Source organism: Chlorocebus sabaeus, chromosome 6 (genome assembly GCF_047675955.1).
Source record: "Chlorocebus sabaeus isolate Y175 chromosome 6, mChlSab1.0.hap1, whole genome shotgun sequence".
Taxonomy (NCBI): Eukaryota; Metazoa; Chordata; class Mammalia; order Primates; family Cercopithecidae; genus Chlorocebus; species Chlorocebus sabaeus.
Genome location: NC_132909.1, coordinates 54,522,960 through 54,538,897, shown reverse-complemented (window position 1 = coordinate 54,538,897; position 15,938 = coordinate 54,522,960). Strand labels below are relative to the sequence as shown.

At 53.6% G+C, this 15,938-nt stretch overlaps 1 protein-coding gene across 1 annotated transcript in view; it reads right to left on the bottom strand.

The window, feature by feature from the left end:
• FBN3 (fibrillin 3) overlaps positions 1–15,938 on the bottom strand; it is an 87,743-nt gene that overhangs the window by 52,451 nt on the left and 19,354 nt on the right. The window contains exons 16-28 of the mRNA XM_073017018.1: positions 14,849–14,974; positions 14,637–14,762; positions 11,919–12,038; positions 11,674–11,811; positions 11,503–11,553; positions 11,089–11,214; positions 8,564–8,788; positions 8,245–8,370; positions 6,257–6,385; positions 3,731–3,856; positions 2,009–2,134; positions 1,736–1,858; positions 1,244–1,369 (exon numbers count right to left, since the gene is read on the bottom strand). Coding sequence (XP_072873119.1) covers positions 1,244–1,369; positions 1,736–1,858; positions 2,009–2,134; positions 3,731–3,856; positions 6,257–6,385; positions 8,245–8,370; positions 8,564–8,788; positions 11,089–11,214; positions 11,503–11,553; positions 11,674–11,811; positions 11,919–12,038; positions 14,637–14,762; positions 14,849–14,974 — 1,668 coding nt within the window. The remainder of the gene's footprint in view (positions 1–1,243; positions 1,370–1,735; positions 1,859–2,008; positions 2,135–3,730; positions 3,857–6,256; positions 6,386–8,244; positions 8,371–8,563; positions 8,789–11,088; positions 11,215–11,502; positions 11,554–11,673; positions 11,812–11,918; positions 12,039–14,636; positions 14,763–14,848; positions 14,975–15,938) is intronic.

Sequence of the window (15,938 nt, the reverse complement as noted above, 5' to 3'; positions counted from 1 at the left end):
ACCCCCAGCATTCCTGACTGTCCCGCCACACAGGTCCTCTCTGCTAGGACTCGTTTTCTTTTCTCCAGGGGCGGGGAGCTCCCTCTGCGTCCACTACTGGGTAATCGGGAGTGTTCTGTGAGCCTTTCACAGTGCACATTCCAAACAACACACCAGGAATGTGTTTCCAAAAGTATTTTATGGTCAAATACATTTAGAGAAGGCTGAGATCCACAAAGCTAACCAGGGTTTCCTCCTGCAGGACTTTTCAGAGCCTTTATGCCAATATGCACAGTGGATCTGCAACAGGGGCATGGAGCAGAACGCATTCCCTAAATGTATTTGTTCACAAGGCCCATCGCTGAGACATGCTTGCTCTCTGAGACTCCTATAAACTGGAACACTCTAAGCTCTTTAAGCTTCACTTGGTTTCTTGGCCGGGAGTTACATTGTTACTTCCTGGAACTTCCACAGGCTGGCCTCAGCTTTTTCCCGATGGGGCACCCAGCACACAACAGGACAACCTGTAGCTGGGTGAGGACAGCAATCGCCACCTTAGAGAACACAGTTCTGAGTCTCTTTCCTGCCTTGTCCACTGTCCTCTGCCAGAAACCCCTTTGTCTTCGGCGATCGTAACGCACAGACCTCGAACAGGACACGATCCTCCGATAGGTGTAGCATATGTCGTATTAAAAAACGCCATTTAAGCCGGGCGCGGTGGCTCACGCCTGTAATCCCAGCACTTTGGGAGGCCGAGGCGGGCGGATCACAAGGTCAGGAGATCGAGACCATGGTGAAACCCCGTCTCTACTAAAAATAGAAAAAAATTAGCCGGGCGCAGTGGTGGGCGCCTGTAGTCCCAGCTACTCGGGAGGCTGAGGCAGGAGAATGGCGTGAACCCGGGAGGCGGAGCTTGCAGTGAGCCGAGATTGCGCCACTGCACTCCAGCCTGGGCGACAGAGCGAGACTCCGTCTCAAAAAAAAAAAAAAAAAAAAAAAAAAACGCCATTTAAAACAGCAAGGTTTGGGGAATTCTGCTTCTGTTCCATAAATGGGATCTCATGGGCTTTGGGAAGCAGACTTGGGATACTGGGGACGCTTAAGTGGAAAACCAAGTGCTGTTACAAAACCGCATCTCCCTACCCGTGAATGGCAGGGGTGGGGTCCGGCATTTGTCATTGTCATGCCTATGTACCACCTTGTGGAAGACCTGGCGTGTGAATTCTGACACCACCTCCTCCACCCCACCATCCCGGCTCCTCACCAACGCATGTCCTCATGTCTGGCGTGGCCACGTAGCCATCATAGCACAGGCAGCGGTGACCCCCCAGCACGTTGGTGCAGTGGCCTTGGTCACAAACACTGGGGTTCTCTTCACACTCATCCACGTCTGGGGGAACAGGGTTGGGGACTGTGCTTAGCTTTGCCCTGATAGACCACCCAGTACACATCTGCTCCCCAGGCCCCAGGACCTGTAGCCAGGTGAGGACAGCGATGGTCACTCAAGCAGTCTGGGGGCGCTCAGGCAGTTCTGAGTTTGTTTTCCACCTTATTCACCCTCCTCTGCAAAAACCCCAGGGGCTCTCCCACAGGGTGAGCAGCCTGCCTGGGGCCAGGACCACAAGCCAAGCAGGGGGTGCCTTGGGTCTGGTTGGCTTCACTACGCTGTGCTGGGCTCTGGGCCAGTGTAGGACCCGGCCAGCACCTCCTCCTCACTCCCCACGCCAGGCAGTGGGAAGAGGTTGTGCCCACCTACCTGCACATGCCCTTCCGTCGGGCATCAGCGAGTAGCCCTGCCCACAGCTGCACCGGTAGCTGCCCTCAGTGTTAATACAGTACACGTCACACCCACCATTCCGGACTCGGCATTCGTTGATGTCTGCAGGATGCAGGGCAGACAGGGGCTGGGGCTGGGGGGAGGGGGCTGGTTTGGGGGTGGGAGCAGAGTGGAGTTGAGGACAGGAGGGGCTGCCACTATGGCTGGGGATGCGGTTGGTGCCCAGGGCCCAGCAGGTGGGCACAGTCTCACCCACGCAGCCTTGGCGGTCAGGCGTGCCCTGGAAGCCGGCGTGGCAGGAGCACTGGAAGGCACCGATGACATTGACACAGTGGCCGTGGGGACACAGGCCATCCCTCAGGGAGCACTCATCGATGTCTGTGGGGGAGTGCAGATGAAAGACAGGCCTGTGCCCCATCTGCCGTCTGTGTGACCGTGAGACACACTGGGGCACACGTGAGACACACATGCACGCTAAGCAGCTCACACTGCCGACATTGGCACAGCCCTGCATGTGCCTGTCCGTACACTCGCATTCACTCACATGCAAATACACACACTCTCCTATAAACACAGACACCCAGATACACACCACACGTGCCTGCTCACACAGACTCACAAACACACCCCGGCACCCACTCACGTGTGAACACACTCGCCCTTAACAGATACACACAGGCACACTCAGATACACACTCACACTCAGGGGCACACTCCTAAATTCACAACACACCTTATATCCACATGCATACAAATACGCTCACCCGTGTGTAAAGACACATCCACACCCGGGGCACACACAGACACACAAACACCCACATGCACAAACACACACACACAAACACACCCATGTGCACACTCAGACACACATAAACACACCTTCAAACATACCTGTCCTTGCACAAACACACGTCCACACCCAGACAGCCACACCCAGAGGTACACCCACACAGACCCACTCACAAACACATCCTCACACCCACTCACACACAGACACACCTCCCTTTATAAACATGCATTTGCATCCAACTACACATCACATTCTCTTGCACACGCGCACACAGACTTACAAACACAACTGCTCAGAAATTAGCCAGGCATGGCCGGGCGCGGTGGCTCACGCCTGTAATCCCAGCACTTTGGGAGGCCGAGGCAGGCGGATCATGAGGTCAGGAGATTGAGATCATCTTGGATAACACGGTGAAACCCCGTCTCTAACTAAATATCCAAAAAAAAATTAGCTGAGTGTGGTGGTGGGCACCTGTAGTCCCAGTTCCTTGAGAGGCTGAGGCAGGAGAATGGCGTGAGCCCAGGAGGCGGAGCTTGCCACTGCACTCCAGCCTGGGCAACAGAGTGAGACTCCATCTCAAAAAATAAATAAATAAATAAGCCAGGCATGGTGGCGCATGTCTGTAGTTCCACCTACTTGGGAGGCTGAGGTGGGAGGATCACCTGAGCCCAGGAGGTGGAGGCTGCAGTGAGCTGTGATTGTGCCACTGCAGCCCAGACTGGACAACAGACTGGGACCCTGTGTCAAACAAAACAAAATTAAACACACACACACACACGCAAACACACTTGCCCTTGGTGGATACATTCATAGCCAAATACACACTCAAACCGTCTTGTGTGTTCACACAGATGCACACACACACTCACACCTACTCACATGCAAACACTCCCCATTGTACAGATACACACACAGTCACACAGATGCACAAACGCCTGCCGTTGTACAGACACTCATGCATGTGCGTGTTCATCTAGACACACACACTCCCGCCATCTTGCATATAAACCCACTTCCACACACAGGTACACACTGACACACACTTGCACACTCACACACTGGCCTCAGGGAGACAGATACACATGCCCACCCTCTCACTCATCTGGCCCACATTCACCTGACACTCACTCATTTTCACACACACGGGCTCACACTCACACTCGCACACCCGGATGCACACTCACCCTCACAGGCAGTGCCCTCGGCCGTCAGCTCGTGCCCAGGGGGACACTGGCACTTGTAGCTCCCATCTGTGTTGCTGCAAGTGCCTCCCCGGCAGAGCAGTGGGTCCCTTGCACACTCGTCCACGTCTGAAGGTTTGTGTGGAAAGAGAGAGCGGTGTGAAGGTGCTGACACAGGGAGGGGGCGATCAGGCTCATGCTGGCTTCTCCCCACCACCTCCCCAGCCCCCTTCACCCCAGCGGGAGCCAGGAGAGCCTGGGGGCTCCGGGCTGGGATGACCCAGGGGAGTGGGGTCTGCACCAGGAGCAGAGACCAGCCAGATAGGGAGGGAGGCTGAGATTCTCAGAAGAACAAAGGCCATGAAGTTGACACTCTTGGTGCCGCTAGAAAAGGCACTAAGAAGTGCCATCATTAACTTTGTTATTCATTTGATGAGCATTTCACGTGCATCCTCTGAGCTAGAGGCACTGCAGGGAGCTCCAGCTCCAGGGAGCCGTCTTTCCTCCTCCACTCCCCGCAGGACATGCCAGAAAGCTGAGGCTCAGTCCTGCCAGGACTCAGGGCAGGGAGCAGGCAGCCTCACCACGGCCTCATCACTCTTAAGCCACAGAGGCATCCTTCCATTCCTCAGGCCCACCCCAGGGCCTTTGCACATGCTGTTCTCCAGTGTCTTCACCCTGTTCACCACTACTGCATTCTTTCTTTCTTTTTTTCCTTTTTTTTTTTTTTTTTTGTTTTGTTGTTGTTTTTGAGACGGAGTCTTGCTCTGTTGCCCAAGCTGGAGTGCAGTGGCACCATGTCGGTTCCCTGCAACCTCTGCCTCCTGGGTTCATGCAATTCTCCTGCCTCAGCCTCCCAAGTAGCTGGGATTACAGGCATGCATCACCAAGCCCAGGTAATTTTTGTATTTTTAGTAGAGACAGCGTTTCACCCTGTTGGTCAGGCTGGTCTCGAAATCCTGACCTCAAGCAATTCAACCGCCTCGGCCTCCCAAATTGCTGGGATTACAGGTGTGAGCCACTGAGTCCAGCCTTTTATGTTTTTGTTTATTTTTGAGACAGATTTTCACACTGTCACCCAGGCTGGAGTGCAGTGACACGATCACAGCTCATTACAGCCTCCACCTCCCGGGTTCAAACTATCCTCCAACCTCAGCCTCCTGAGCAGCTGGGACTACAGGCAGGCGCCACCACGCCCTGCTAATTTTTCAATTTTGTGTAGAGATGAGGCCTCTTTATGTTGACCAAGCTGGTCTTGAACTCCTGGCCTCAAGCAATCCTGTCTCAGCCATCTCTCATCAGACCATGTGGCCTTTTTAAGTGCTTCTGACAGTGGCAATTTTGCATTTTTTTCTTTTCTTTCTTTCTTTCTTTTTTTTTTTTTTTTAAATTTGGAGACAGAGTCTCGCTCTGTCGCCCAGGCTGGAGTGCAGTGGTGCGATCTCAGCTCACTGCAACCTCCACCTCCTGGGTTCAAGCAATTCTCCTCAGTCTCCCGAGTAGCTGGGACTACAGGCACCCGCCAACACACCGAGTTAATTTTTTGTATTTTAATAGAGATGGGGTTTCACCATGTTGCCCAGGCTGGTTTTGAACTCCTAAACTCAGGAAATCTGTCCACCTCGGCCTCCCAAAGTGCTGGGATTACAGGCATGAACCACTTTGCCTGGGTTTTTCTTTTTCCTTCCTTCCTTCCTTCTTTCTTTGTTTCTTTCTTTCCCTTCCTTCCTTCCTTCTCTCTTTCTTTCTTCTTTCTTTCCTCTTTCTTATGACAGGGTCTCACTCTATCACCCAGGCTGGAGCGCAGAAGTGCAATCATGGTTCACTGTAGCCTCAACTTCCTGGGCTCAAGGGATCCTCCCTTCTCAGCCTCCCGAGTGGCATGTGCCACCATGCCCAGCTAATTTTTTAAAAATTTTGTAGCGAGAGGGTCTTGCTCTGTTGCCCAGGACTCGAACTCCTGGACTCAAGCAATCCTACTGCCTCGGCCTCTCAAAGTGCTGGGATTACAGGCGAGGGCCACCGCACCTGGCCCAATTTTGCATTTCCTCAGTGATTCATGTTATTCATGTCTGTCTTCCTGTTAGGCTGTGAGCTCCAAGGAAAGAGGGCTCCCTGGAGCTGGAGCTCCCTGCAGTGCCTCTAGCTCAGAGGATGCAGGTGAAATGCTCATCAAATGAATAACAAAGACAATGACGGGGACGAGAGGCCTTGTAACTGGCAGTATTTCCCAGGCTTCTCTGAGGGGCCCTGTCCTCTACCCCAGCTACACGCCCTCCCTGGGAGACCTCACCCACCCCAGTGTGCCGGCCACCCCCAGGTCTCAGCCCCCAGGTCTCTCTCTTAAGGACGATGCCTCATGGACCCCAGACTCACCGCAACCCAGCTAATTTGCAGCTCCTCCCTCCTCCTGCCCCCTCCATCCACGTCCACATAGCAACAGCCGTCCCCACCGGTCCGCACCCTCCGTCTCCTCAACGCCCACCCTGCCCAGGGCGCCCACCACACCCCTGCCCGGCAGTCACCAACCCATGCAATCCTTCATCAGCATGAAGCCGCTCTCGTAGCCGGGAAAACACTCGCACTCAAAGCTGCCTGGGGTGTTGACGCAGGCGCCCTGGCCGCAGAGGTCAGAGGAGATGCGACACTCGTCAATATCTGTAGGGAGAGGAGGCAGAGGCTGGAGGGGCTGTGTGTGCCGCATCACGGGGCACAAGGCAGAGGGGTCTCTGTCCTTTCATGGGGGTGTGGGCTAGAGGAAGCCTGTCTGCAGACATAAGGAGGCACAGGCCAAGAGGGGCGGGGTCCCTGGATGCAGACACGATGGGGTGCCGGAGGGGGTCATCAAATCTGTAGATACGACAGGTGGAACAGAAGCTCCGAAAAGGAGCTGAGGAAATGGAGGGACCCGGAACTAAACATGACAAGGGCAGGGAATTTTCTCACAGCCCGGAGCTCTCCATTGTCTTTATTTTGGTGGTAGATTTGTTTGTTTTATTTTGTTTTATTTTTATTACTTATTTATTTATTTATTTATTTATTTATTTTTTTAGAGACAGTCTCGCTCTGTCACCCGGGCTGCAGTGCAGTGATGCAGACTCGGCTCACTGCAACCTCTGCCTCCCAGGATCAAGCGATTCTCCTGCCTCAGTCTCCCGAGTAGCTGGGACTACAGGCATGCACCACTGTGCCCGACTAATTTTGTACTTTTAGTAAGATGGGGTTTCACCATGTGGGCCAGCCTGTGCTCGAACTCCTGACCTAAAGCAATCCACCCACCTCGGCCTTCCAAAGTGCTAGGGTGATAGGCATGAGCCACCGCACACAGCCTGTCTGTTTTTTCAGGGACAGGGTCTTGCTCTGTCACCCAGGCTGGAGTGCAGCGGTGTGATCACAGCTCACTGCAGCCTCAACCTCCCGGGGGCTCAAGGGATCCTTCTGCCTCAGCCTCTCGAGTAGCTGGGACTACAGTTAATGCAATAATAATTTTTTTATTTGTTGCAGAGATGGAGGTCTTGCTGTGTTACCCAGGCTAGTCTCAAACTCTTGGGCTCAAGCAATCCTCCCACTTTGGCCTCCAAAAGTGCTGGGATTACAGGCGTGAGCCACCAGGCCGGCCCTAAAGTTCACTTTTGCCAGCCCCTTCTTTTATGTTTTATTTACTTATTTATTTATTTTTGAGATGCAGTCTCGTTCTGTCATCCAGGCTAGAGTGCAATGGCATGATCTTGGCTTACTGTAACCTCCGCCTCCTGGGTTCAAGTGATTCTCCTGCCTCAGCCTCACAAGTAACTGGGATTACAGGTGCCCGCCACCACACTCAGCTACTTTTTGTACTTTTAGTAGAGACAGGGTATTGCCATGTTGGCCAGGCTGGTCTCGAACTCCTGACCTCAAGTGATCCACTCACTTTGGCCTCCCAAAGTGCTGGGATTACAGGTGTGATCCATCGCGCCTGGCCCAGTCCCTTCTTTTATAGTCAGGGTCCCTGCAGCCCAAGGAGGGCAATCACCTGCCCTAGGTCACACTGCACAGAGGCAGACACAAGAAGTGCCTAAAGAACAGGTGCTCGCTGGGCACGGTGGTGCACGCCTGTAATCCCAGCACTTTGGGAGGCTGAGGTGGGTGGATCACCTGAGGTCGGGAGTTCAAGATCAGCCTGACCAACATGGAGAAACCCCATCTCTCTTGAAAAATACAATATTAGCCAGGCATGGTGGTGCACGCCTGTAATCCCAGCTACTCAGGAAGCTGAGGCAGGAGAATCTCTTGAACCTGGGAGGCGGAGGTTGGAGTGAGCCGAGATCGTGCCATTGCACTCCAGCCTGGGCAACAAGAGTAAAACTCCATCTCAAAAAAGAAGAACGAGAAAGAGAAGGAGAAGGAGAAGAAGGAAGAGGAAGAGGAAGAAAGAAAGAAGAAGAAAAAGAAAAATGGGCATTGTCTCTACATTTTATTCAAGGCCCCGATCCCTGCCGAGGATCACGCTCTCTCCAAGAGGCAGAGGTGGCACCTACCTGTGCAGTTCCATTCTTGGGCATCCAGGGCGAAGCCCCCTGCACAGGCACAGTGGAAGCTGCCCACCGTGTTTCTGCAGGTACCGTGCGTGCAGAGGCCAGGGAACACCTTGCATTCATTCACATCTGAAGTACAGGGGCATCAAATCACCCTGATGTCCCCAAGCTTGGGATCCATACACCAAGCCCTCCCTGGGTTCTTCATGCCCGGCCTTGCCCACATCCCCTTTTCCCCAAACACACCTCCCATCTCCAGGCTTTTGCCTGTGCCATGCCCCTCCCCATCCTTCCGGGGGCCTGACCCCTTCCCTAACCGCACCTTTATAGAATGGCCGGCCAGACAGGAAGTCCCGGCTGGCAAAGCCCAGCCCCCGCGGGCACAGGCTGGCGAACTCCAAGGACTCGGGATCCGGGCAGGCCTCGCACTCAGCTCCCCAGGCGGCCCCAATGGAGCAGCAGCAGACGTCCATCCGGTACTTGCCAGGCAGGGCGACCCCACACTCATCCTCGTCCCATCGCAGGAAACATGGTTCCAATCTCACATCTGCACAAGAGAACGGTCACTGCGTCCCCACCCCTGCCACACTGTGCCCGCTGCGAGACAGGCGTGCCGCGCAGTCACTCTCATGGGAAACTTTCTCCCGGATGCAGTCAGGTCGAGGGCCAGAGTGAAAAGGGGTGACTTCCTGCAGGCACTGCCTGGGAGGGTACTATGTGTACTGTTCTATACAACTGTTCTAAGCCCCTCTATCCATTTATTTTTTTTAATGATTGATTCATTGGTTGATTGATTTGTTTTGAGACATAGTCTTGCTCTGTCGCCCAGGCTGGAGTGCAGTGACACAATCTCAGCTCACCACAACCTCCACCTCCCAGGTTCAAGCAATTCTCCCACCTCAGCCTCCCGAGAAGCTGGGATTACAGGCGTGTGCCACCACACCCAGCTAACTTTTTTTTTTTTTTTAGAAGAGACTCGATTTCACCACGTTGACCAGTCTGATCTTGAACTCAAGTGATCTGCCCAACTCGGCCTCCCACAGTGCTGTGATTACAGGCATGAGCCACTGTGCCTGACCAATTTTTTTTTTTTTTTTTTTTTTAAGAGAGTCTCGCTCTGTCCCCTAGGCTGTGGTGCAGTGGCACAATCTCAGCTCACTGCAACCTCCACCTCCCGAGTTCAAGCGATTCTCCCGTCTCAGCCTGCCGAGTAGCTGGGATTCCAGGCACCCGCCACCACGCCCGGCTAATTTTTGTATTTTAGTAGAGATGGAGTTTCACCATGTTAACCAGGCGGGTCTTGAACTCTTGACCTCAAGCAATCCACCGGCCTCGGCCTCCCAAAAGTGCTGGCATTACAGGCATGAGCCACCATGCCCGGCCACTAAGGCTTTTTTTTTTTTTTTTTTTTTTGAGACGGAGTCTCGCTCTGTCACCCAGGCTGGAGTGCAGTGGCCGGATCTCGGCTCACTGTAAGCTCTGCCTCCCGGGTTTACGCCATTCTCCTGCCCCAGCCTCCTGAGCAGCTGGGACTACAGACGCCCGCCACTACGCCTGGCTAATTTTTTTTTTTTTTTTTGGATTTTTAGTAGAGACAGGGTTTCACCGTGTTAGCCAGGATGGTCTCAATCTCCTGACCTCATGATCCGCCTGCCTCGGCTTCCCAAAGTGCTGGGATTACAGAAGTGAGCCACCACGCTCGGCCTAACTTTTGTATTTTTTAATAGAGACTCGGTTTCTACACGTTGGCCAAGCTGATCTCAAACTCAAGTGATTTGCCAACCTTGACCTCCCAAAGTGCTGGGATTATAGGCGTGAGCCACTATGCAAACGTATGTCATTATACATTCGTCCAAACCCACAGAACGTCCTACACACCAAGGGTAAACCCTAAGGTGCTCTATGGACTTGGAGATGACAATGATGTACCTGCGTAGTTTCATCCGTCGTAACAAATGCACCCTCTAACCCTGGGGCAAGATGTTGATAGTGGAGGAGGCTGTACGTGCGTGGAGGTGGGGGCTATGTGTTCATATTTGCTGTGAACCTAAAATCGTCCTCAAAGATAAATCCTGGCTGGAATTCCAGCACTCTGGGATGCTGAGGTGGGGGGATCCCTTGAGGCCAGGAGTTTGAGACCAGCCTAGGCAAGATAGTGAGACCCTGTCCCTACTAAACAAACAAACAAACAAACAAAAGTACCAATAAAGAAATAAATTAGCTGGGTATGGTGGTGCACACCTGTAGTCTCAGCTGCTCAGGAGATCAAGGTACAAAAATCAGCTGAACCCAGGAAGTGCAAGTTGTAGTGAGATGAGATTGTGCCACTGCACTCCTGCCTGGGTGACAGAGTGACACCCTGTCTCAAGAAAAAAGAAGAAAGAAAAAAAACCCAACCAAATGTCTTTCATGATGTGCTAGCCGGAGGCGGAGGATCCCTAAGGATGCCTGAAATCTCTCCTATTCGGACCGGGTGCGGCGGCTCATGCCTGTAATCCCAACACTTTGGGAGGCCGAGGCGGGCAGATTGCCTGAGGTCAGGAGTTCGAGACCAGCCTGGCCAACATGGTGAAACCTTGTCTCTACTAAAAATACAAAAATTAGCCAGGCATGGTGGTGCGTGCCTGTAATCCTAGCTACTCAGGAGGCTGAGGCAGGAGAATGGCTTGAACCCAGGAGGCAGATGTTGCAGTGAGCTGAGATCGCGCCACCGCACTCCAGCCTAGGCGACATAAGCGAGACTCTGTCTCAAAAAAAAAATAATCTCTCCTGTTCCTAGAGTCGCTGTGGGTGGAGGGAACGAAGGAAGGACGCGTGGCCCCATGTGCGGACCTCGCCTGGACTCACCCACGCACAGCCGGCCCGAGGCTTCCAGCATCAGGCCCTCTGGACACTCGCAGCGGAAGGACCCGGCAGTGTTGACACAACGCCCGTTGGGACAGACTCCGGGGAAGGTCTCACACTCGTTCACATCTGGGTGGCGGGAAGTAAGGGAGGAGGGAAAGCCGGAGGGTCCAGGGAGGGGAAGGGCGCTGGCTGGCCATTCCCCCGGGGTCTCAAGTTGTCCTTGGGGAGGAAGGAAGGGGATGGGGACAGGGATTGGGGACTGTCAAGAAGGCCTGGGGACCAGGGAGGGAGAATGGCTGTCCCCATCGTAATAGACTCCAGGGCGGGGCTGGAGGTGGCACCCATAGGGGTGATGCAACTGGTTGTGTACGGGCTCTGGAGTAGGGGGTGAGCTGGACACGGGCAGGGAGTTACCATCGCAGGTGACACCCATCATCCGGGCAAAGCCCCGGGCACAGGCAGGGTCTGCAATTGGGAGAACGAGAATGAAGAGCGGAGTCATTCTCTCATGCCAGGCCCAGGGGGGACCCGCCCTGTTGAGGGCTTTTCCCGTGGGTGCCTGGGAGGCCCCGAGGAGGATGTTACCGATCTCGCAGCGTTCGCAGGGGCTCCCCCAGGCTGCCCCGAGGGTGGCGCAGCACTCGGACCGTAGGCTGGCTCCCTGAAGGTTCACCTCACAGCGGTTCTCCTGGATCTTCAGCCAGCAGGTGCCCTTGGTGCTGTCTGGGGAGAAAAGGTGGGTCACCTGTCTCACCTGCCGAGCCCACACCTGCAACCTGACCCACAGATGCCCAGCCTCTGGAACGCCATCAGGCTCTGGGGCCGCTCACCTAGACAGATGGTACCAGAGGGGTCCAGCCGGCTGCCAGGGGCACATTTGCAGGTGTAGGAGCCAGCCAGGTTCTGACAGATGCCATTCACACACGGGCTGGACAGGCATTCATCGACGTCTGCAGGGACAGCCCCCCACCAGGCCGTGAACTGCAGGAGGAGGAGCCTTACCTGGCCAGGACCCCTCCTCCCCCAAGGGACTGCTGTACCCAGTGGTACAGGGTGCACCCAAATGCACAAGTGTGCAGAGGGCACTGGAATCAAATGCGTGTGCAAGCACATGTGTGTGCTGAGCTGTGTGTGTACACGCTGTAAGAGACAGGAAATGCCAAACTGTTTTCTTTTTTTCCTTTCTTGTTTTTTCTTTTTTTTGAGACAGAGTCTCACTCTGTCGCCTAGTCTGGAGTGCAGTGGCACCATCCCAGCTCACTGCAACCTCTGTCTCCTGGGTTCAAGCGATTCTCGTGCCTCAGCCTCCGAAGTAGCTGGGACTACAGGCATGTGCTACCTTGCCTGGCTAATTTTTTTTTTTTTTTTTTTGCATTTTTAGTAGAGACGGGGTTTCATGATGTTGACCAGGCTGGTCTCAAACTCCCAACCTCAGGTGGTCTGCCCACCTCGGCCTCCCAAAGTGCTGGGATTCTAGGCGTGAGCCACTGCACCCAGCCAAAACTGTATTCTTACTCTCACCTTCAACACACACAACACAACACAACACAACACAACACAACACAGAATACATCAGTGATCAGATGTGGATTTTTTTGTTTGTTTGTTTTTGCCAAACTGCCCAATTCTCCGACACCAGCAGGGTGCCCTAATTCTCCGACACCAGCAGGGTGCCCTATGGTTCAATTCTGACACTATCTGCCTGGAGTTGAAGTCTGACTCCACAGGTTGAGGGCTCAGTCCTACAAGACTGTCATCCACGCAGATAATTGCAAATCGGGGCCTCCAGAATTTCTGCCTTCTCCTTGGGCTTGATCATCCGCTAGAGTGACTCACAGGACTCAGGGAAATACTTAACTTATGTTTACTAGTTTATTATGAAGGATATTACAGGTTGGGCGCAGTGGCTCATGCCTGTCATCCCAGCAATTTGGGAGGCTGAGGCAGGTGGATCACTGAGGTCAGGAGTTCGAGACCAGCCTGGCCAACACGATGAAATCCCATCTCTATTAAAAATACAAATTAACGGCCAGGCGCGGTGGCTCAAGCCGGTAATCCCAGCACTTTGGGAGCCCGAGATGGGCGGATCACGAGGTCAGGAGATCGAGACCATCCTGGCTAACACAGTGAAACCCCGTCTCTACTAAAAAATGCAAAAAACTAGCTGGGCGAGGTGGCGGGTGCCTGTAGTCCCAGCTACTCGGGAGGCTGAGGCAGGAGAATGGCATAAACCCGGAAGGTAGAGCTTGCAGTGAGCTGAGATCTGGCCACTGCACTCATCTGGGTGACAGAGCGAGACTCCGTCTCAAAAAAAAAAAAAAAAAATACAAATTAGCCGGGTGTGGTGGTGCACGCCTGCAGTCCCAGTTACTTGGGAGTCTGAGGCAGGATAATCTCTTGAACCACGGGAGAACTGCTTGAACGCAGGAGGTAGAGGTTGCAGTGAGCCGAGATCGTGCCATTGCACTCCAGCCTGGGCGACAGAGCGAGACTCTGTCTCAAGAAGACAAAATTTAAAAAAAAAGGATATTAAGGATATTGCAAATGATGAACAGCCAGATGGCAGAGATGCATGGTGCGGGGTATCTGGGAGGAGACGTGAAATTTCCGTGCCTGCTCTGGGCATGCCACCTTGCCAGCACACAGATGTGTCCATCCACCTGGAAGCTCTCCAAACTCCATAGTTCGAGTAGGACTTCTGGGCTGTGTGTATAAATGTGTGCCCCTGAGTGTGTACAATTGTGTGTGACTGGGACCACAAGTGTGGGAAGTGTGAGAATGAGTGTATGGGCCAGGCATGGTGGCTCGCGCCTATAATCCCAGCACTTTGGGAGGCTGAGGCAGGTGGATCACTTGAGGTCAGGAGTTCGAGACCAGCCTGGCGAACATGGTGAAACCCTGTCTCTACTAAAAATACAAAAATTATCTGGGCGTGGTGGTGGGCACCTGTAATCCCAGCTACTCAGGAGGCTGAGGCGGGAGAATCGCTTGAACTGGGAGGCGGAGGTTGCAGTGACCCGAGATCGCGCCACTGCACTCCAGCCTGGGTGACAGAGCAAGACTCTGTCTCAGAAAAAAAAAAAGAATAAGTGTGTATGTAAATGTGAGAATATGCGTGTCTTTGAGTGCGTGTGCGTGAATGTAGGTACATATGCAAGTGTCTTTGAGTATGCATTCTGTGTACACATGCATACAGCATGTCTGAATGTATTTGTCTGCATGTACACAGCATGTGCAGTGTGTCTGGGTTTATGCATGCATGACACATGCAACGTGCATGTCTGAGTGTGGCTGTGTGCAGGATGTTTCTGAGCGTGTGCATATGTGTCTTGTGTACACACCTCATGCAACATGTGTGGGTATCTGAGCGTGTGCATATATGTGTGTGTGCACACTACATATAGCATGCATGTGTGTGTGAATAGAGGTAACATGTAAGCATCTTTGAGTGTGTGCATGCCTCTGTGTGCACACGCTACACACAGAGTATGTCAGGGCATGTGTATGTGTGTGTGTACGCAAACCCACGTGAGCCCGGGACCCTGTACCTTTGCAGATCTCCGTGTCCTGCCAGAAGTGGAAGCCGGGGGGGCAGGAGCAGCTGTAGCTGCCGGGGCTATTCTGGCACCACCCGTTGTCACACAGGAGGCTGTTGAGGGCACACTCATCCACGTCTGTGGGGTGGGGGTGGGAGAGAGGGGTGAGGGGTCTGCAGTGGAGGAGGGTACCCATGCATCCACCCGCCAGGTGGCATGCTTACCTGTGCACTCCTTGCCTGAGGCACCGGCCTCATAACCCAGGTTGCAGATGCAGCGGTAGCTGCCCCGAAGGTTCTCACACACGCCATTGGCACAAACCTCAGGGTCCAGAGCACACTCGTTGATGTCTGTGACAGGAGGAGGGGTGTCAGCAGCAGAAGGAGGGTGTGTCCTGGTGCCCCCAGGGGTCTCTAGAAGTCAGATTCCCCAAGGCAAGAGCTCCAGCCCAGACCCGGCCTCATTTTTCTCTAAACCAGGGTTTCTCAGCCTGAGCACTGCTAACATTTGGGGCCAGATCATTTTTTGCTGCGAGGGGCCATCCCGTGCATTTTAGGATGTCGAGCAGCTTCCATGGCCTCCACCCATGAGATGTCAGTAGCACCCAACCCGCCCCAGTATTACTCCAGACATTGTCAAATGACCTCGGCAGGGCAGGGGCCAAATTATCTCCAGTTTGGAGATAGTGGAGCAGACATCCATACAGTGGCACTGTCATAAAAATAAAAGCAATTATAGGCCAGATACAGTGGCTGTCACCTGTAATCCCACCACTTTGGGAGGCTGAGGTGGGAGGATTGCTTGAGCCCAGGAGTTTGAGACCAGCCTGGGCAACACAGCAAGACCCCATCTGTATAAAAAGTAAATTTTTTTTGAGACAGGGTCTCACTCTGTCGCACAGGCTGGAGTGCAGTGGTGCGATCTCGTCTCACTGCAACCTCTGCCTCCCGGGTTCAAGTAATTCTCGTGACTCGGCCCCCCAAGTAGCTGGGATTACAGCCACCGCGCCTGGCTAATTTTTCTATTTTTAGTAGAGATGGGGTTTCACCATGTTGGCCAGGCTGGTCTGGAACTACCGACTTCAAGTGATCCACCCGCCTCAGCCTCCCAAAGTGCTGGCTTTACAGACGTGAGCCACCACACCTGGCCAAAAAGTAAATTTTTAAAAAATTGGCTGGGCATGGCGGCTCATGTTTGTAATCACAGCACTTTGGGAGGCTGAGGTGGGTGGATCACTTGAGGCCGGAAGTTTGAGACCAGCCTGGGCAACATGGCAAAACCTCGTCTCTACTTAAAAAAAAAAAAAATTAGCCA